The 23,188-nt window shown below is 41.5% G+C and overlaps 1 protein-coding gene across 3 annotated transcripts in view; it reads right to left on the bottom strand.

Annotated features, from left to right (window-relative positions):
- The window catches only part of LOC138981490 (serine/threonine-protein kinase 10-like), a 106,114-nt gene that overhangs the window by 70,613 nt on the left and 12,313 nt on the right, over nt 1–23,188 (bottom strand). Inside the window, exons 8-12 of one of the 3 annotated variants that reach the window (XM_070354429.1) lie at nt 20,011–20,139; nt 18,004–18,090; nt 16,022–16,408; nt 14,064–14,819; nt 11,218–11,351 (exon numbers count right to left, since the gene is read on the bottom strand). In XM_070354429.1, the coding sequence (XP_070210530.1) occupies nt 11,218–11,351; nt 14,064–14,819; nt 16,022–16,408; nt 18,004–18,090; nt 20,011–20,139 (1,493 nt within the window). Of the gene's footprint in view, nt 1–11,217; nt 11,352–14,063; nt 14,820–15,446; nt 15,504–16,021; nt 16,409–18,003; nt 18,091–19,998; nt 20,140–23,188 lie in introns of all 3 variants that reach the window. The other 2 variants (XM_070354428.1, XM_070354430.1) reach the window with 2 other exon arrangements.

The raw sequence follows: 23,188 nt of genomic DNA on the forward strand, positions 1-23,188 counted from the left end.
TCTCTCTCTCTCTCTCTCTCTCTCTCTCTCTCTCCTTCCCTCCGTCCTCCTTCTCTCTCTCTCTCTCTCTCTCTCTCTCTCTCTCTCTCTCTCTCTTAAAAAATCAGAACAGTTCTTTCATGGGCAAGAGCTGGATGTAAAAAAATACTAGTTTGCTTATGCCATTAGGCATTACCCTCGTTCATAAACTCATAAAGAATTATCTTGTTTCTCTGTCTCTTAAAATAAAAACAGCTCCCTCATGGATGTGAAACAATACCCGTTTGAGTATGTTATTACCCTCGTTAATAAACTAACAAGGAACTTAGTCGATAAATATCGACAGGGGGCGGACAAATGGTTTACATGTGAAATGTGTGTATATGGGTGTGGTTCTGAAACAAACAAACCATGTGAACCCCCCCATCCCACCGCTCGCGGGCTGAACGACTGACGCGGTCTTTTCCAGAAGAACACCGCGTGTACATAATACACAATTCGATCGCGTAGCACTGCCAATGCACATTTTCGCAACGAAAACCGTGCTACTGTTTCTTGTGTGTTAAATCTGAAAGCAATATAAGTGAACGAACAATTGAAAACTGATATCACGTTACTAAACTCCCAAAAGTAATAAATTACTTCTGACTGCGGTACACAATACGGCAGTCACCTCTGCGAATGCTGTCGAAGAATCTAACCGAAAGTAAACATTCTGGGAATCTACGCGCATCGGCCTTGACGCATGTTCAATACTGAGCCAGTGAGCGCGCCGCGGCGAAGTTGGCCGCTGTAAGTCTCGCAGCGCTGGCTGGCTGAGCGAGTTGCGTGTCCATCCATATTAGGTCCAAGCCGCACCGTAGATCAGATTAGTAGGTGCTTGATTTTGGTATTTTGATTTTACATAACATTAAACCTTTCTTGGGGTTCATGGTCATGGCAACAGCCATAATAATATTATATCATGTATAATATTACATTTCAGCATATTTGAATTACATGTCATCATACCAAACTGTCATACATTTTTATTCCTACATCATTCTGATTGATCACAACCAAACCTACTATCAGTGGACACATCCAAATGTAAGCGCCTGTTCTTGACAACTTTTAATCGATCTAAAAATAGCAACTTGCTGGGCCCTTTGCCGCCAACAGACACTGTTTGGCCTGTAGGTAAAATGTACAATGTATTTTCTGATTTGTGCACAAAAGCTTTTTTTCTTTTTTCTTTTTTTTAACATAACAATGTTTAATGTCACTGTATGTTTAAAAGACCATGGTCATATTTGTAAAAAAAAATGTTAAATTAGAAAATAAATAACATTTTGGTTCATGATTTTTCCTACACCTGTGCTAAAAATAAGAAATAAAAATGTCGGGTATATAAGTCACTCAAATACAGCTAGGTATGAATGGCTCGGTTTGTGTTTGTTGCAGTTGACCCTGCACAATGCGACATATCATGTTTTTGTTGAACAATTTTGACGTCACCCCTCCCATAGGGTGACGTATTTCACAACTTCCTGTGTTACACAAACTCTGTGATGACCAATTTTGACGTCACCCCTCCCATAGGGTGACGGATTTCACAACTTTCTACAGATGAACAATGTTGCCTTCACCCCTCCCATAGGGTGACGGATGTCACAACTTCCTGTGTACACAAACTGATGACGTATTTCACAACAAAATGGCGCTGCCCATGGTCAACCTCTAAACTATCCGTATAGAATGGGGGCGTCCTCGCCCCCATAATAAAGAGATATCTTATCTCTCTATCTCTCTCTCTCTCTCTCTCTCTCTCTCTCTCTCTCTCTCTCTCTCTCTCTCTCGCAACTTTGCTGCTAGATCAGCTACGCTTTGAAGTAAGCTCTCTGAGATTTCAGATAACATTCGCTTTGGTGGTGACCTTCTGAATTAGATGTCGAAATCAAAGGGCGTTGATCTAACTTTGAAGTACATTTAAGTGCAGAGTAGTAACAATGAAGGTGGACTATTATCAACAGGAAGCCAAAGTCAGCAAAATCACTGTTGTTCCCAGACGAAGATGACAAGAGGTCAGAAAAGGCATGGATTTGATCACACGAATAGGTAAAAATGACCAGGGCTGTGGTGCACGAGAAAGTTACCACACAAACGGGAGCCAGCCGCAGTGTTGGATTGGTTGAAACTGACTGAGATTAGTTGAGATGTCAACGAATCAGACCCCGCAGTTTGTTCTCTCCCGTCTGGGTGGCACCCACTTTGGGTTCGTGCCCCTCAGCCCCGGCTACGAACATATGTAGTCAGACGAGCTCCTGCATGTCAAAACTATCGGACAGTCGACCGGCCAGAACCATACGTCAGTTTAAAATAACTATGCGTCAATGACCGAAGACCGAGGTCTGAGAACAACATTGCAAAATTGCAGAATTTTGGAAGAGTTATGTTTGACTGGTACCCAAAGGCCAAAACGCACGACAATAAGGCCCTGCAAGTGCCTTACACAGCGTCCACAAAGAAAATATCTAGATGGACCATGCTGTGGAATTCTGTCTCTTTTTTCGTCCGTCCATGTCTCAGACTCCAGTCTCCCAGGGCTAGGCACAATGTCGCATTTTGGTTGCGAAGTTGCAAGCTGATTTTCCGAGAAGGCAAGCTACGAGACTCTTGTGAAAGTGCCATTCGCCACAGTAAGTGTACAAGAAACATTTTTGATTTTGCTCTACACTGATTGTTGGGAGTCCGTCTCTGCTTTATTTACACATAAAACTGACCAGTACAGTTTCACGACCGAAAGAGGTCAGTGTCATTTGCGTCCATAACCCACGATATCAGAAAGACTCCAAACCATTAAGGTGATCTGGGGGGAAAAGTCATTCACTACCAAGAACACACAAAACTTAACAATCTGAAAAAAATCCAAAAGCAAAGAGACTGCCAACGTTCCAAAATTCAGAATCAAAAAACAAGAAAGGTAGGTTGTTGGAACGTTTGTTATTGACAAAACAATACATTCATTCATTCGCTCGGCTTCCTGACGAGTGGACGTAAACTGATAGAACTATCAAGATAATTTTTGTGTGAATATTTGTTTGTCTGTTCACTTAAAAGACCGTTGGGTCGAAATATCTGTGAATGTATTGTTTTGTCAATAACAAACGTTCCAACAACCTACCTTTCTTGTTTTTTGATTATTAACAATCTGAAGATATTGTTGTTGTTTCCATCATGAAGTGTCTAAATACAAAACTTGTTTAAAACATCTGTAGGTATGGTATTTGCGCTCTCGCTCTCGCTCTCTCTCTCTCTCTCTCTCTCTCTCTCTCTCTCTCTCTCTCTCTCTCTCTCTCTCTCTCTCTCTCTCTCTCCCATTTTTCTTTCACATTTGAAGGTACGGCATTTACTCTCTCCCTGCGGTTCCTTAGTACAAAACTTGTTTAAAATATTTGAAGACATGGTACTCACTATCATCCTGAAATGTCTCCTTGTTGCTGACTCGACTGAACAAGCAAGAATAACCGAATCATCTTATCCTCCGCTCTTGTTCGAAATAGCAACGCATTTGGAGAAAATAAAAAGCAACACACCTACTCAGCTGGATCGCGTTTCAGTTGTTTTGATGGTGTTTTTTAAAATTGCCCTTTTGAAACAGAATAAAACACTCTACTTTGCTTTCCCCTTCATTCCCACGCATTGCCTGCAATGACGCTCTATTTATCCTTATCGATTACCCGAGAACTGAGAGACAAACGAACAAGCAAACAAACAAGATGGAACAAGCAGAGATGTTCCACTGCTTTCAATGACTTGCCATGTATTATCGATATATACAAACTAAACAACAAACACGAGATATGATACGTTTCTTCAGTGCTTTCAACGGCTTATCAGTTATTACAGCGACAGACGAACAGAGAATCACAGAACAAGCTGAGATGAGGCCCGATCCCTACCCGATTGTCATTGTATCTTACTGCTTTTTTCCTTCATTTTACTTTGGTTAACATCGGAATGGGATTCTGAAATCTCCACTTTTTTGTAAAGAAAATTTACTGAAGCGAGCAAAGATGCGGTTCATTATCATACCTACTAGTACTTTTTTGACTGCCAAACACACACACACACACACACACACACACACACACACACACACACACACACACACACACACACACACACACACACACACACACACACACACACACACACACACACACACACACACACACACACACACACACACACACACACACACACACACACACACACACACACACACACACACACACACACACACACACACACACACACACACACACACACACACACACACACACACACACACACACACACACACACACACACACACACACACACACACACACACACACACACACACACACACACACACACACACACACACACACACACACACACACACACACACACACACACACACACACACACACACACACACACACACACACACACACACACACACACACACACACACACACACACACACACACACACACACACACACACACACACACACACACACACACACACACACACACACACACACACACACACACACACACACACACACACACACACACACACACACACACACACACACACACACACACACACACACACACACACACACACACACACACACACACACACACACACACACACACACACACACACACACACACACACACACACACACACACACACACACACACACAAACAGGGGCTTTGACATTTATGGAAAACCGTAAATTCACGGAAAATGGCATGTCTGAAGGGATAACCGAAAATACGATACTGTGACGTTATGATATGTCTGGAGCTATACTTCTCACAATCTCACTGTATCTTATTACTTTCCGCATACAAGTCGTATTTATATTTATTTTCATTTATATTCCAATCCTTTTCCACCCAATAAGACCTATCCGTGGCCACTCAACGTAAGAGCGTCGGAAGCCATGTAAAGGAACAGGCGTATTAAATCAGGTAAAAGGAATTAGCTGGGGAGGGGGGGGGGGGGGGGAATCCTCTTGGGAGTCAGCGACCGATCTTATGTTTAATCTGCGGGTTGGAGTCGGACTGTTTATGGACCGTCTGGCTGTCACCACCAGCAGACCGCCGGGGACATATATAGAGACGTAAAACCCTCGGTGGTTTTACTTTTAGGCCATAAACTGAGAGCGTTCGACTTCACAGTTCAAAATCCCTAGACCGAGTCTGAAAGTCAGGATTAGTTGGGAGAGGGATGGTGAATGAGGTGTTGGGCCATGGGGTTGGGTGTCGAGTGTGTATATCGGCAAAGAGCTGACTTGGGGGGGGGGGGGGGGGGGCACCATGCTTTTATTGTCGTGAAATATAAGGACAACCACAAATTGAAAGGGGGCGGGTGCAGTGGGAAAGGGGAACGGGGGCTTAAAAGGGATGTGGTGTGTTTATGCGGGGGGGGGGGGGGGGGGGGTGGTGGTGGTGGTGGTTGGAGATCAAAAAGAATGTGCCAGAGCAGTCCCCACATGGACGTCATCGACTTTTTTGGGGCTGTTCTCAAACACGGAGTTTCGCAACCAGCAATTCCAGCGATCAACTTCCTGTTCGGCAACAACCGTCGCTTTGTAACTGAAAGAAACCGAACACTACAGACATACTTGCCTTCTTAGACACGTACGGTAAGCAGCTTCCGATAACCCGAAACTTTTAGAAAGAAAGAAAGAAAGAAAAGAAAAGAAGCTCCAAGAAGGTCCAATGGTAACTTTGAAGGGAACCAAACACTACAGATCGACTTGTCTTCAATAGACACAGTAAGAAGCTTTGGAGAATCGAAAATGTTTCGAAAACGAAAAGAAACTCAAAGAAAGTCCAACGTTCGCTTTCAAGACAACCAAATACTACAGATGACTTGCCTTCAATAGATAACTTCCGGGAATTAACTACAACTAAAAACAAAATAAAAAATAAAAGAATAAAACGAAAACAAATTTGACCAATGGCAAAGAAACAGGCGTCGTTAAATAATGGCAATGTAAGAGATGTATGGTATGGAGAATCAACGAAGTCTCGTTAAAGAAAAAACAAACACGAAGAGATGATCCCAGAAGCATCAATGATGAAGAGTTGTATACATGTATTTTCAATACAAAAAACTAAAACGGAAAAAACCGACGAAAAGAACATCCAAGAAGTGCCAATGGCGAAGTAACAGTCATAATTTCGTTTAAAAAAAGCAAGGTAAGAGATTATGGTACGGAGAATCGACAAAGTTTAGAAAAAGAACATAAAATACAAAAAGATCATCCAAGAAGCCCCAATGGTGCAGTATTTGTAGATTTTCAATATATAAAATAGAGGTGGGGTGGTCGGAAGGGGAGAGAGGGGGTAGGGGTAGCCTTTGGGCTAAAGACGTAAGCTTCTGAGAATCGAAAACCGACACAGTAATCGACAACGTTTAGAAAAAAAACCTGAAAAACCAAGAAGGTCAAATGCTGCAGGACAAAAATGGGCTGGCCAAAGAACCGCACAAGATGTTGTGTTGACGGGTCGGATTGTGACAAACACGCGCAGCATGGCGGCAGCTGTGTGGTCAAGGGAACTGGACAAACACTAACAACTTCCTTCACTGGCATCGGGACCAGGAGCCGCCATCCTCGCCGGCAAATCCTTTCCTCCCTCTCACTCTCTTCTTGCCCAACCCTGTGTGTATGTGTGTGTCCTCTTTCAACAGCTTTTTGTTGTTGAGCTGTCTGTGATTGAGAGAGAGAGAGAGAGAGAGAGAGAGAGAGAGAGAGAGAGAGAGAGAGAGAGAGAGAGAGAGAGAGAGAGAGAGAGAGAGAGAGAGAGAGAGAGAGAGAGAGAGAGAGAGAGAGAGAGAGAGAGTGAGAGTGAGTTGTTGAACTTCAATGGAAGCAACTTCTGTTTGATGGCTGTCGATCGCGCTTGACGCAATGACGGGCTGCAGACGACATCAATTAACCCATCCCTGCTCTTCAGGTCTACTAGCCGACCTCTCGTCCTTCGGGTTTTTACTCGACCTTGACCCGACCTCTTGACCCCTTCTCCTTGTACATCCCATTCTAGAACCTTACCGTTTTAGCATCACCAACCCACCAACCCTCTCACTCTACATATCCTATGGTACCTTTCACTCTATATTGCCTCCTCACCCATCTATCCCCACCCATTCAAAGATACCTTTTAGTTTTATCTCTATCTCGCCAATCCCCGGACCCCCACCCACCCCCATTCTATCCCACTACATGGCATCTCCCCTCATCCCCTCTCCCACCCACCCACCCAAATATATGCTCACATCCAACTCGCTCTCCTAGACCCTTCCACTCCTCGGCGTTTTCAATGCCATTCACACATCACGCCAGACGGGTGCGATCACTTCACTTTGAAAACTCAGACGGTCTGATCACTTCAACTTGTAAATCTCCAGTCCAATATCTCATTCGCCCCTTTTACCCGCAACCACCACCAGTCACCTGCTAAGTGCTTTCGAATCGTTGCCTGATTGCAGACGAACTTGTGTCTGAAGTCAAGTGCTTCAAATTCAGCATTCAATTGAAACAAGTCTACAGTTCCCAAAAGAAATTTTCCATTCGCTCAGTCAGACTTATTTTCAGGAATGTCAAAACTTTTGTCCCCACCCAAATCGATCTATTTTATGTGAAACCCTTTTGCAATGAAACAACCAATTTCCCTAATGCTACATGATTGCCATCTATACATATAAATAAAAGAGAGTGTCTGTCTGTGTGTGTGTGTGTGTGTAAGAGGCAGGAACAAGATAGTGTGCACGTACACTCCCTAGGTGCCGCAGATGTGCACCTGGGATTTAGTTTCTTGATTCATTGTTTCCTTTCTCAGATTATGGACCTCCCATTTATTGAATACAGCCTATATGGTGCAAGACCAGTTCAGTGCCTACTGTTCACCTGTAGCAAGCACATCATGCCAGTGATATTAGAGACTCGCTATTGCTCCTGTGAGGGGAAGAAATGAAGAATGAAAAATTAACTGGACAGTTCCGGAAATTTCTAGAAGGTAAGGGAGATAACTCTTTTTTGTCTGTGGTCGCCATACCTCTGAGATGGCAAGAGGCAGGAACAAGATAGTGTGCACGTACACTCCCTAGGTGCCGCAGATGTGCACCTGGGTTTTAGTTTCTTGATTCATTGTTTCCTTTTTCAGATTATGGACCTCCCATTTATTGAATACAGCCTATATGGTGCAAGACCAGTTCAGTGCCTACTGTTCACCTGTAGCAAGCACATCATGCCAGTGATATTAGAGACTCGCTATTGCTCCTATGAGGGGAAGAAATGAAGAATGAAAAATTAACTGGACAGTTCCGGAAATTTCTAGAAGGTAAGGGAGATAACTCTTTTTTTGTATCCAAACAAAGGAGGTAAAGCTAATGATAATGGGATAGCGAGCGTCTTAAATTGCTACAGGGCTCCGCTTACTCCCGGGCGAAGCCGGGCTTAACTGCTAGTTTCAAATAAACAAACAAATCCACTTAGATAAAAAAAAAAACTAAACAAGAAGGGCAAAGCCCATAGACTCACATGCTTGACCTTGACCTTTACATGACCTTGACCTTCAGGGTCAAGGTCAAATAACTAAACCTAGCAATGACATCATACACTAAGAACTGCTTTACACATTTTTCCTACCAAAATACAAGTGACCTTGACCCAAGGTCATCCAAGGTCATGCAACACAAAGCTGTTAATTCAAGACATAGGAAGTACAATGGTGCTTATTGGCTCCTTCTACCATGAGATATGGTCACTTTTAGTGGTTCACTACCTTATTTTGGTCACATTTCATAAGAGTCAAAGTGACCTTGACCTTGATCATATGTGACCAAATGTGTCTCATGATGAAAGCATAACATGTGCCCCACATAATTTTTAAGTTTGAAACAGTTATCTTCCATAGTTCAGGGTCAAGGTCACTTCAAAATATGTATACAATCCAACTTTAAAGGACCCTTGCGACCTTGACCTTGATGCAAGGTCAACCAAACTGGTGTCCAAAGATAGGGCTTACATTGCCCTGTATAGCATACATAGCTAAGGTTGCCATTCTCGATAACTTCAGAAAAAAATGCAAAAATGTGAAAAATGGTCGTTTTTAAGACAACAATTACGGCCCCTGTGACCTTGAACTTGAAGTGAGGTCAAGTTGCCGCACATGTTTTTTGAGATCTTGTAACCATACACCATCAGGCCGCATCAGGTGTTGATAAACTTGATAGTGTCCAAGAAATATCCAACGTTAAAGTTTTCCGGACGGACGCCGAGACGGACGGACGGACGGACGACTCGGGTGAGTACATAGACTCACTTTTGCTTCGTATGTGAGTCAAAAAACTTGAGGCTGAAAGGGTTGATTACGTCCTAATGTTTGCTTAAAAGGAGTCATGGCGTTAAGTTCTCAAAATGGTTGTCCAGAAAATGGTAAAAGTCTACAAGGGCACATTCATTTTTGACCCATAGATTGATTCAATGAATGACTGATTGACTGGTTTGATAGATTAACTGAATGACTGATTCATACATTGACTGAATGGTTTATCAGTTGATTTTTAACTACTCAGTTGTTTGTAACAACTACAAGTATGACGCATATGCAGATAACACATAACATCTCTTGGACAAGACCATCAGTCTTCCTGTGTCTTTTAAGACCAGACCTGTCTTCTTGCAAAAACTACCTAATTGCATTTATGTCTCATCTCTTGTGTTCCAGAAGTGACGAAAAAACGGCTTTGTTATTCACAGAAAAGCATCTATTCAGGCAACCAAGTACGCCTTCTTCCAGACTAACCCCAAACTCAGATCCCAAACTAGAAAAGGTTAAAAAAAATTGCACAATGGGTAAGAGGCCGAGTACAGAATTACTAAAGGAACAAAAAGGCCACAATAGGTAAAAGACACACAAAAGTGCAAAATTGATAAAAGGCACACACATACAAAAATGGTAAAAGTGCACCATCATTGGGACCCTCTATTCTTCTTCCATTACCAACACTACCTTAAATCCCTCTACCACCACTTTCTCACACCAACAGCCCCCACAAATTTCTTCCTGACTGACAAGTTAAACCCCTCCAAGTTGAACGTGGCAAGGCCAGAGAGACTAATTTCCCTGTGCAGGAAATAAAAGCACCAAAATCAATAGCACAGCTGCCCAAAGAAGAACGTTAAAGTGGTGTGCAAGGGTAAAAACAACGTCCAATTAACTTCCTGTCGCCATTTTGGGAAGGAAATGTCAACGACAAAAACTATTTTTGTTAGCGTCAAGAGACCAGCACAACTGCCTTTTTTGTTTGTTGAGCGTTTTTGAGTCTTGACATTTCAAACACATGAGAGCGATTTCTTGGTGGTGGAAAATGATGCAAGAACCGTAATAAAGATGACGACTGAAACTCAAGATGTCTGGCAAACATTGACATTTCCAAGAAATGTAGCAAAACATTGTAGTTCAATCAGGCACTGGGACACTGCTTCAGTGCTAATGGCTATGCATTCAATCAGCCTTTTTGCTCAAGGGAAAACATTAATGGCAACGCTTAAAAGCTTTTATTTAGGCACAGACACGAGAAATGTAAAAATCTGTCCAAGGATCACCATACTAACGATTGAACTCTTGTCACTGAGCCATAGATGTAAAACATTGCAACACAGATTGACCAAAAACGAGAACAGGTCAGAACAAACGCAGATGATTTGTTGGTGTATGTTGGATATAAACATTTTGTTATGATTCACACATCACATTGACAGAAACCTGGTTTCAGACATCGCCATATGCACCAACAAAAACAGATATTACATGTCCAAAAAAATTCAACAGACATCTACAGGACAGTTTACTCTTCAAGACTGCTTATTACAAATTAGTAAAACACTACAAAGCCACTTACCACAAAAACAGACACTTCAAGACACAGACAATTTGTTGTTGTAAGTGGGGTATAAACATTTGGTTATGATTCACACTTCACATTGACAGAAACCTGGTTTCAGACATAGCCATATGCACCAATAAAACAGACATTACATTTACATGCACAAAAATTACCAAAACAGACACCCACAGGATATTTTACTCTTTTAGTCTCCTTACAAACAGATATTACATGCACAAAATACCAAACAAGACACCCACAGCACATTTTACTCTTTTTCAAAAATATCTTCTTACCTTATGTTATGTTCCTCTTTGACCTTGTTCTCCTGGCCGCTGACCACAACCTTGGTGGTGGTGGAGGTCACGACCTTGCCGTCCTTCATGTACGTCCTGGTCTTGGTCATGGTGCGATAGTGCGATTTGCTCTCCTGTATCAAGTCATCAAGAACTGTTATGAGACTGTGCCCATTCATGTCATCCTCACAATACCCTTTGTGGAACCATGTTCCTTTTTAACATCCTGAAGAAGTCAGCGACTGTCTGACAAAAATTTGATGAAGAATTTGCCCAAACTGGTTGCTGTTGTATTTTCCATTTGTTTCCATATTCCGCTGCTATTCAAAGATACTGCGCAAACGATCAAGCACCTAATACATTACAAGCAGTCACTGGTCGTGATAGCACTAAAAATGAACTTAATACTTACTACACTAACAAGACACACCGAAAATAGCTGTAAGGAGGCGGTGGTATGACCAGTAGGACACTAAGAATGCTTGCAAAAGATTTGACAGAAACTACGCTGGCAAACTACAGACAGCTAAAACTAAGCAAAATGTGGATCAGTTTAAAGACTATGGTCAAAATATGTCAAACGTTAACTGGTTCTATTAAAAGTTGCAAGCTACAGAACAAACTAAGGGAAATTGTTGGTCATCTCTGAAACTAGAGCACTCTAAATTCTTGCAGTTCTCTACAAAAACAAGAGAAAAACCAGCATGATTGTAATCTACAATGTGGCCAAAAGCAGTCATATTACCCTAGGACCCAGCTAGATGCTCTATTTGGTTTGTTTGTTTGTTTGTTTGCTTAACGCCCAGCCGACCACGAAGAGCCATATCAGGGCGGTGCTGCTTTGACATATAACGTGCGCCACACACAAGACAGAAGTCGCAGCACAGGCTTCATGTCTCACCCAGTCACATTATTCTGACACCGGACCAACCAGTCCTAGCACTAACCCCATAATGCCAGACGCCAGGCGGAGCAGCCACTAGATTGCCAATTTTAAAGTCTTAGGTATGACCCGGCCGGGATTCGAACCCACGACCTCCCGATCACGGGGCGGACGCCTTACCACTAGGCCAACCGTGCCGGTCTCTATTTGGTGATAAAAACAACTACAACAAATGATAAAAACAAAGATATTATCAAGAGGGAAGAAAGTGTCCTTGTTCCATCTATCAACTGCTCCTGAGACTGTACTAAGAAGATGATAATAATGTAATGCCAGCAGAGGTTTTTATTGATATTTTAGTGGATTTTTTTGAAACATCAATTCAAAAGTCTACATTTTGGAGACAGGTACGTGAGGCAAAAGTGTGGTACTGAGGGGATGGGAAGATCTTAAATTACCCATCATCCCTCATAAGTTTCTTCGCTGATGATATTAAAAGTCCGATGGAATGAGTCAAAAAGAAGCGTTGATAAAGTGTAAAAAATTGTGTTAGTACTGTATAGTGTAATGACAGTTAAGCATTTTTCTAACAAAATGATATGTTCTGGCCACCCAGTGAAGACAATATATTGCTTTAGTGAGAACAAACACTTAACACTCAGTTCTAATTCTAAAGACAGCATGAGTGTTAATTAAAAACTAGACCAAGAATAAACTTTCGGTTTAAAAAGTTAGTAAAGACACCACAAAGCCTCTCAACCGAAACTAATTTAGTAATTAGGTTTATGCAAGTTGTGTACCTGACTTTAAGGCGATATCTAGGTTTGTAATTGTATCAAGACTTATAAAAGAATGATAGCAATTTGATTTGACTAAAGTTATAAAACAATAAACCAGCAGTACGAGTTGCTTTTAGCCTTTTAATGCTTCAACTAATCCTAGGCAAAAATAAAAAAATGGATATATACAATTTCTTGTAGCAGTAGCAGAATAAATGCAATGCATTGACAATATAATACTGCGCTATTAACTTTCTAAATTCCCATGTATATGATTTTGCAATTCAAGATGGGGAAACTGAAAGCCTAGCTTTGCATTTTCTTAGAGCCAATATAAGTTTACACCAATTTACAGAATAAGTATTATAAATTCAGAGTACAGTGCAGATCCCAGGGTGTCAAATAGCTAACAAATGTTGGTGCTAGAAAACATGCTCAATATACTCATGATTCAAATTATCCTGGTAAATTTGTGATAATTCAAAACAAGACTTAAAATTTCTGAATACCAAAGGCTGTTACCCTTATTAAAAAGATTGATTCCAACATCCATACACTTAACGGTTTTATGTTTCATTTCAACATTTTTACAAGTTTCAAACTTCTTTCTGGAAAAAAGAAAACAAGAAAGCATTAAAACTTGGCCAAAGAAGCTAAAGGGACACAACCCATCAAGAGTGACACATAACACTAACGGACCATCAGGAAAGCATTTCATGTCTATTTCTGAACACAAGAAATATATGCTGGATGATGTCAAAATTAACACTTTCTTCTGACACAAGAAATATATGCTGGAAAATATCAAAATTTAAAACTTTCTTCAGACAGCAAAAAATTTTAACATATTTTTCTCATTTCACACAAACGTGCTGACGGATGCATGTGCAAGATTTGCCACAGCAACCTGGTGGTTTTTTCTCTCCAGAACTCAACACAACAATGAAGGCTTTCACATTGTAGAAACAGGATAAAAAAGATAGAAAACTGCACTACAAAGAGGAGTGCAAACACTCACACATTCATAAGTAAATGAATACAAGCTCACATGTGTGCGTGTACTAGTGCACACAAAGACGTCCATGTGACTGCACGCATTTACACACATACACAGACATTGTTTGGACACATTATCCAAAGAAAACACACATAAGAACAGAGAAACACACACTGCAATATCTTACATTTCTGGGTCGAATGTTTCCCTTCTTACGCCTTACAACGGCGGTAGCGGGGGCACTTGCGCCAGCCTCTCCTTCCTGATCCTTCTCCACACTGTCAATAGTGTTGACGCTTCCAGTGTCTGATTTTCTGTCAGACACGTCATCATCAGGGTTGGACACATCCAGATCTTCCGTTGACCCGTGCTGATTGGTTATCCGCGTCTCAAATGTGTCAAGGTCAGTTTGTGGAATGGCACTTTGTCGCTTGGCAGCGCTTGCATCTCCTCCTGCAGCTGCTTTCTTCTCTTCTGCAGGCGAGTCGTTGACAGACTTGGCGTAGCCGTTGATAATGACCACACCCGTCTCCGGAACCGGTTTGCCGCCAAAGGTGATGACCTTGGGCTCTTCTCCCTTTTCATCTGTGACCTTGACCTTGACCTCTTGAACCTCCAGGTTATCGCCTTTCTTCTCCGCCTCGGCCGCGGCCTCGGCTTTCCCTGCATCTTTCTCCTTCTCAGAGTCGATAATGTCGGAAATGTCATTTTCACTGTACTCAAAGGCTTCCCCTTTCTCATCTTCCTCGTCTTCCTCTTCTCCTGCCGCCTGCTCACCAGAGGTGACAAACTCGGTGACGACCTCAAAGACCACCCCAGGTACCGAGGGGCTAACGGTGGCTGAGGTCATCACCTCATCGATAATCTCCTCAAGCATGTCCTGTGCCATGGCCACATTATCGTTGACCTCCTCTTTCTTCTCAGATTTGGCTGGGCTTTCATTCTGTGAGGGGGGAAAGAGACAGAGAGGAAAGAGACACATGACTTTACGTTAGTCACCAAGCGGCTCGCACCAGACAAAACAGACAGCTACAAGAAGCCGGAGTGGCATCTACAGTATATTAAGTGTAACTTGTCACAAGACTATGTCCCTTTTTTGTTCCCATGAGATCATCATAGTGAAACCTTGTAAACTCTGTTCAACATGTCTCAAAGCAATCTTGGCTTTTTGTGAGCCCCTCCCTGCAAATATAAATAATCCAGCTGCAAAAGCTTTAGCAAATCAAGCATATCTGCATTATGTATGGATAAGTTTCATTTTAAAGACTTCTATAAAAAGCCATCCAAAAGCAGTTTGTGACAAGTTTCACCTCACAGACAATGATTACACAGAGACAGAAATACAGACCTGTATAGAAAGTGTACAGAATGCTGCACTACAGCTACAAGTACAAATGAAATCATGATCATGATGTGAGCGATAACGTCAAAGATACAGGTACACAGTCGATTTGTAAAAGTGTTCCAGTATGTTTGTGAACAGCTAGTGCTAGCTACTGAGAAATGAAGACCATTAGGTTGATTATCAAATCAGTGATTATTATGTAATGTGCTAAGTATGGCAGTTTACCGATCGAGGGGTGAGTCTCTTTGAAGGAATAGAAGTTCTGTTGCGTGCTTCGAACAGCTAAGAAACAAGATGTCATCAAAAACAATTATGTGGAAAGCTACATTCCTTTCCTTATTCTAATCCTGATTGTTTGAATACTTTGTTTTACCTTCTTACCCAAAACATCAAGCAGTCTTCTGTCAGTTAAAGTTATAGTCCTACGGCTACAGAACCATCTTAAAGGCAAAACTGTACAGCATAATGAAATCAGATACAAATCCTTTCTTATTTTCCTTTTAAAATGCATGCACAAATATTTCCTCTTCAACATCATCTCCTACAGCTTTTCCATTTTCTCTTCAAAATTAACATTTTACAGCATAAGAAACATTGACATAAAATAATTGTACATAATGACCATGAACAGCTGGCACGCATTTGTCTGTACAAAGCTCCAACCACAACGTATGATCACAGAGTGCATTGAGGGGCCTCAACATAGTCAAGAAAAACGAGAAAGGCAAGACCACAAGAAAGAAAACAACAACTCTAACAGCTCCCCAAAAAGAGAAAGGCGCACATAACCCCACTCTTACCTGACTTCCATCAGACACCTCATCGCTGCTGGCTCCCAGACCTTCGTCCGACAACTTATCCTCCTCTCTCTCTGCGCCCGGCCTTTCCTCCAAGTCTGCTGCTGCTGCTGCCGCTGATGCTGCAGGAGGCGGTGGTGGTGTGACCTCTTTCTGAGGCTTGGTTTCAGGCTTGGGCGTGACTTCTCTAGGCGGTGAAGGTTCAGCTTTGGGAGCTGGTTCAGGCACAGTGATTTCAAGGCTGGGAAGGGCTGGAGGGGCGGCTGATGAAGGGGGAGGTGGTGCAGGGGCTGGGGTCGTCTTGGGGGAGGTTTTGTTCGCCTCCTCTTCCTTTGCTGCTGCTGCTGCTTTATCTTTCTTCTCTTTGTTCCGCAACTCTTTCTCTTCGCTCTGCAACAGCAACAAATCGTGGAGGTGTTTTCTCTTTCTTTTGGCAAGTTGGAGTTAAAAGCACAGCACATTCAGAGGTCACGATACCCTTTTATCTTCTGAGGGTGTATAAAGACAAGACCGTCTATTCAAATTTGTGAATATCACTACAAATTTGGGCTGCACAGCCAAATTAGTCATACGCAAACAAAACACATAGAAATTACTGACTAAGTAATCATCTTAACATTAGCAGTGAAAAAAATACTAAGTACAAAATAAAGGTTGACCAGGCATGGGAATTGAAAAAAGTAAAAAAGGCTGAAAATGTGTAAGTAATAGCAAAATCGACGACGCGAAGCGCCTAGCCCTGCAAGGGGGGTTCAGGGGCATGCCCCCCCCCCCCCCCCCCCCCGGGAATTGTTTTTCTCCAAAGAACCCAAATGGTGCAATTTGGTGTCATCTGAGCTCCAAGTTTGCCATTAAATTCAGTTTTTAGAACCATTTTTGCCTCCCCCATTTATTTTTTCGGCGGACTCTTTTGCTTTTTCGGCGGAACAAAACAAAAAAATTGGCGGAAATTTGCCTTTCGGCAGACAATTCCCACGCCTGTTGATGCACACAAAATCGCTGTTCCATAACAATATATTAATTTCACTCTCCGCCGAACTGATGGCTGATCTAACTGTCATAAAATATGAACTCTTTCAATGGGTTGGTTGTTTGCTACACTCATGGGACAATGTACAGTGTGTTCTCACAATTGTCTGTTTGTAAATTGTATTACATATTAACTTGACTGTTATCAGCACAAGTCAGATCAGCATGAATGTGTTATATTCTCTTATTTTTAAATTTGTTTTATTCTTCAGTGAATACAAAAGCACAGGAAGATGACCAAAATGATTCCCCGGTAATCGGCGTATGGCTGCCTCAATGGCAGGGTTAAAACGGTCATACACGTAAAAACCCACACGTGAAAAAAAAGATGAGTATACATGTAACATGGGAGTTTCATCCCATGAACGCAGAAGAAGAAGAGGAAGAACAAAATAATAACAGCTAAAACCATTCTCAAAACAAGAGGCGAAGCCTTCAAGGCTCACGTAAGAAATCGACAAACAGTAACACAAACTCAATCACTCCGTCACACACACACACACAGTACACACACACACACACACACACACACACACACACACACACACACACACACACACACACACACACACACAGAAAGAGCATAGGTGAAACTGCAAGAAAGCGAGACACTAGATCTAGATCTGTCTGTCTGCATGTAGCCTACTTACATGGACACGACTGCCAAATAGTCTCGGCCCGCTCAAAATAACAATCACCGAGACTTTCAGTAATTCCATCGCGTGACGTCTAACCCTCGTGCGTCATAATGTGACGTCAATGTAATTTGACGTCTTCAAATGTTAAAGTTTCTACCTCAGACATACATACATACATACATACATACATACATACATACATACATACGCACGCACGCACGCACAGACAGACAAAAGTTAGCATCGCATAGGCTACACTTCGTGAGCCAAATATAATTGATATAAGCAAACAAGAGGTGGATGACATCCGACACATACCTTTTCTCTGTTCTTGGCGTCGTTGTCTGTGCTATACCCGGAGACACTGTCCAGGTCAATTGATCGTGTGTCGTCACTCATCTGGCGCTGTTTGGACACACCACAAAAAGTTGTTAACTGTTTATCATCACAAGTCACATCATCATGAATAGTGGAACAGTGGAATCCTCCCCCCCCCCCCCCACCCCCCCCCCCCCCCAATTAATGGGGAGAGGTGGCACGACAAAATTTTTACTGGATGTTTGCACTTTTCCTTGCAATATTTTTATTTAATTATCAAGCAAAAACACATAAAAGACTCATTTGTGCCACTTGTTACCTGAGGATCTTTTTGAGGGGGAAAAACACGGCATTTTTTATGAGTATCAGCCTTAGTTCCCAGTCAGAAAAAAAATTGCGCGACATTATATTTTCGCATGAAAATGCTATGTCAGGTTTTCATTCATAAAAAAATATATGTCTCCCCCTTTTAAGACATTGATTTTTCAGATTTTCTGTTTATAACCTCTGTAAATATCCCCCCATTTTAAGACTCTCTCCTTTTTAAGACCTCATATTCTCAGATTTGTTTGAGGTCTTAAGAGGAGGTTCCACTGTACCTTTTGTTTTTTGTTCCTTCAGTGAATTATCGATGACATCTCCTTGCCAGAGACTGGACCCAAAACACATTCAGACAAGTTACTGTTTTTTGTTCCTTCAGTGAATTATCGATGACATCTCCTTGCCAGAGACTGGACCCAAAACACATTCAGACAAGTTACTGTTTTTTGTTCCTTCAGTGAATTATCAATGACATCTCCTTGCCAGAGACTGGACCCAAAACACATTCAGACAAGTTACTGTTTTTTGTTCCTTCAGTGAATTATCGATGACATCTCCTTGCCAGAGACTGGACCCAAAACACATTCAGACAAGTTACTGTTTTTTGTTCCCTCAGTGAATTATCGATGACATCTCCTTGCCAGAGACTGGACCCAAAACACATTCAGACAAGTTACTGTCATTTTGTTCATTTGTTTCATAACTATTCGTTTGTCATTTTATTATAAAGACCATTGGGTGGATGTACTTCTGAATGCCTTGTTTTGTTCTAATACTCACCTTTCTTGTTTTGTATTTTGGAACGTTAGCAGTCTATCTGTGTTTGGATTCTTAATTGTTAACCTGTTCAACATCTTTCAGGACATTTGTTTTACACGTTCTGGGTATACTCATTCCCAAAGTGACTTTCAGCCAAAGCATACTTGTATTCATGCACAAGAGTTTCCTCCTTGCCAGTTAATAAACACATCTTCTTCTATCATGATACCTAGTCTTGAATTAAATACATCCCCAAAACTGACAGCTATGCTTTCTTTCCTTGCTTCATTAAACAAGCCAAAGTTCCCAGAAAGCTCAAGGGAAACAACCACGGAGAAAAGATCAGAAAAGGTCCACACTTTTCAATGTATTACTTCCCTTCACAATAATAAAAAAATGAAATTGTAAAATAGCCTGTAAGTAAATCTTCATACTAGGAAAATGTGTGTTTACACCCTCAGGGCTACTTAACATTCCTAGACACCATTCATATGCCCACATTCACCTGAAAACACACCTTCATATCCTTGATGCCATCCTCCTTAATTCTTCTTCGAACACAAATTCATTTTACGCGCATTCTCCTGAAAACTCAACTTTTACTCCTTTACATCATCTTCAAAAGTTTAACCTTGCACACATATTCACTGTTAACAGAAGTGTTCCTCTTTTGTTCACATTTCTGCAGCAAGTTTTGAACACTTTGTGATATAGTATATATTTCTACTGGAAAAAGTAGCACACATAGTGTTCAAATGAATTCTTGTGAACACAATATCGTGTTTATCATGTGTGCCTCTGTTGCCAGTAAAACTAAGTACTATGTCACAAACTGAAAAGTGTTCAAAACTTGTTTCAGAAATGTGTTCAAAATGTGAACACTTGTGTTTCTAGCGTTCATTTGCACCAATTCACCTGATAACACACCTTCATCTCCTTGATGTCTTCGTCCTCGTCAAGGTCCACCACCACCTCCACCACCTCTGCCTTGGACTCCATGATCAGGTCGCAGATGGCTGTCTTGTCTCTTGCGTTCTTGTGCTTCATGAACGGGTGCTACAGGAGGCAATAGAGAAATCTAGATGTAGCTATGACGTCTGTAAACTTGATCCAGAATCTCCACAAATAGAACTGAACAACGCGAAGCAGACAAACTATTCCCAGACCGTCACTTTAACGATTGAAAGCCAGTCTTAACTTATATTTGATACTTCTCACAGCTGTGGTTTGTGTAGACGCCACACACATGTGCCTAAAAGCGACATAGAATTATTATTATTTGGAAAATTGAATGATTCCTAGGCCCTCTGACTGAATGTGTGGGGAAATGCCTTCTCTCTTCGGTGCGAACAAATCCACCCACATATACCTTGTATTTTCTGAGAACAGCACATTGAAAATCGCCAATGCTTACCCTACGCCTGTTCATGTTAGTTTACTATGCTGATCGTGAGATCTAAATCTCTGGAATATGCATGCATTAGTGTTACAGCTATGAGCTATACGCACAGTTATCCCGGATAAGGTACTGTGAAACTGAATCCCTTTCAAGAGCCCTCGATTTAAGACTCCCTTCTTCCTAAGACCCTGTTTTCCCAGATTTTTGGTTCATAACCTCTGTAAATTTACCCCCATTTTAAGACTTCCTTCTTCCTAAGACCCTGTTTTCCCAGATTTTTGGTTCATAACCTCTGTAAATTTACCCCCATTTTAAGACTTCCTTCTTCCTAAGACCCTGTTTTCCCAGATTTTTGGTTCATAACCTCTGTAAATTTACCCCCATTTTAAGACTTCCTTCTTCCTAAGACCCTGTTTTCCCAGATTATTGGTTCATAACCTCTGTAAATTTACCTCCATTTTAAGACTCCCTCCTTTTTTACATTTAGTCAAGTTTTTTTTGTTGGTGCTCACTTCCCCGTGAAGGGGCAGCGAATTACATGCTTTTTCGGGTATCGCGCAAGATATTGAGTATTTTGAACATACTCGTCTTGCATGGCTCCTTTTGGAGTGCCAGACCAGAATCTTAGGTTCTTTTGTTTTAAACGGATAGAAGCAAATTATTGCAAAACAGCGCTGACTAGATGGGCTTCCACACTCATTGAACAAGCTTATGAGTGTGGCAGTCAAATGGGGGGGGGGGGGGGGGGGGGGGGGAGCGTTCAGTCCTTCCTCTGCATTCTCCTAGAACTCATGGGGCCAGAGCTTGGGCCGCTTAAATCTCGAACGGCCTCAGAGCGGTGTTTTGGACGTTTTTAAGACGTCTTTCTTAAACTACTTTCTGCGGGTTTCTCTAGTACCCGCCGGGATGGTAGTAGTTGCTTACCAGTCATGGTTGAAGCAGGCCGGATTCTTACCAGAAATAAGTGAGTTTCCCGCCACCTTTTGTAGCAATCTGCTATATATGTGAGTTGGAGTAAGAATATGTGATTTAATCGAAAATTTCAACAATAAATTTTCATTTAATTAATATACTTACCCAACTCACATAGTAAATTCCCTCCCAACCTACCCCGCGATCGTTATTAATGGTTGAAGGTGGTGTTTTATTGGGAATGACTATACCGACGGTATGTACCGCGCATGTGCGGGCTGCCGGTGAGGGGAGGTAACTACCAAGGCCTTGACTTCAAGGTTTTGTTTTGTTTTGGGAGTTACCTCCCCCTGTTACCAGGGTCTGTACTTCAATGTCTAAGCATCAAACGAAAGTTAATGCTATATGAGTTGGAGTAAGAATATTTGATTTAATTAAAAATATAAAAATTATGATTAAAATTAAATTTCCAAAATCGATTTAAAAACAATTTTATCTTATTCCTTGTCCGTTTCTGATTCCAAAAACATATAGATATGATATGTTTGGATTAAAAACACATTCAGAGAGTTAAAAAGAATAGAGATAAAGAAAAGCGTGCTATCCTCCTCAGCGCAACCGCTACCGCGCTTTTCTGGATTGTTAATTTCACTGCCTTTGCCACGAGCGGTGGACAGACGATGCTACAAGTGTACGGTCTTGCGGAAAAAAATGCAATGCGTTCAGTTTCATTCTGTGAGTTCGACTGAGCTTGACTAAATGTTGTATTTTCGCCTTACCCGACTTGTTAAGATTTAACTTTCTCAGATTGTTGGCGGTCTTCTTCTTCTTCTTCTTCTTCAGCGTTCCCAGATCAGGCCTCAAAAGTCTTAAAAGTATTGTTCCACTGTACAGTGAAACTTGCATTATATTACCCCTTTCTTTAAGATTTTCTGTTCTGTCCGTCAATTTACCTCTTTTTTTGTTAAACCCCCGCCCTTTCAAGGCTTGATTTCTCACATTTTTGGCAAGCGTAAAGTGGAGTTGCACTGTATTTAATCCTTTTGGTTCGCAAGTTCAGCATGAGAGGAGTAGGTCAGGAACAATGGGCAAGGCAATGAACAGGTCGTACCCTAACCATGCTACTTCCATTTCAAGGAGTGTTATTGTTGTTGTTTTTGTGAAAATGCACACTGATCATCTTAACTAGATGTCATTAGACTTGTCTCATTACAATGACTGATCCTAACTTATATGCTGAAATTGTCAGACTGATCATGCTGACATCTTAAAATGTAAACTATCATTAACCCCTTCACTGCCCAGCACGTACTAGGTACGTGGTCATGTTTGGTTTGTCATACGCCCATACGTGGCATTTACATCAGCACTTTTCAGGACATTTGTGAAAACTAAATGGGAGGTAACCACTGTCCAACTTCTTGTAGGGGTTTTAAACACAGTTCTTTCCCATTGACCGTTCAGATAAGTTAGTACCACGTGGTAAAAACTTTTTTAGAAGTTTTTTCCGACCTATAAGATTCAAAATGGCGGCCGAAAGTCGGACATCAACTCGTAGACCCGTTTTCAAATGATACAGTGTTCTGGAAGCTCTAAAAGAAGTGATTTATGGATTACCACACAGAAGAATACTTTTATAGGCCGAGTACCTGATATTTGACACCAGTTTTAGCTGTGTTTTCTGCAGTTTTACATGCTGCAGTGTGTGTGTGAAAGTTTGGAAACTGTAATTTTTGACTAAAATGGTCATTATATCAATTTTTACCATAACAATAACAAACAAAGTCCCATGAT

The sequence above is a fragment of the Littorina saxatilis genome, linkage group LG12, assembly GCF_037325665.1.
Source record: "Littorina saxatilis isolate snail1 linkage group LG12, US_GU_Lsax_2.0, whole genome shotgun sequence".
NCBI lineage: Eukaryota > Metazoa > Mollusca > Gastropoda > Littorinimorpha > Littorinidae > Littorina > Littorina saxatilis.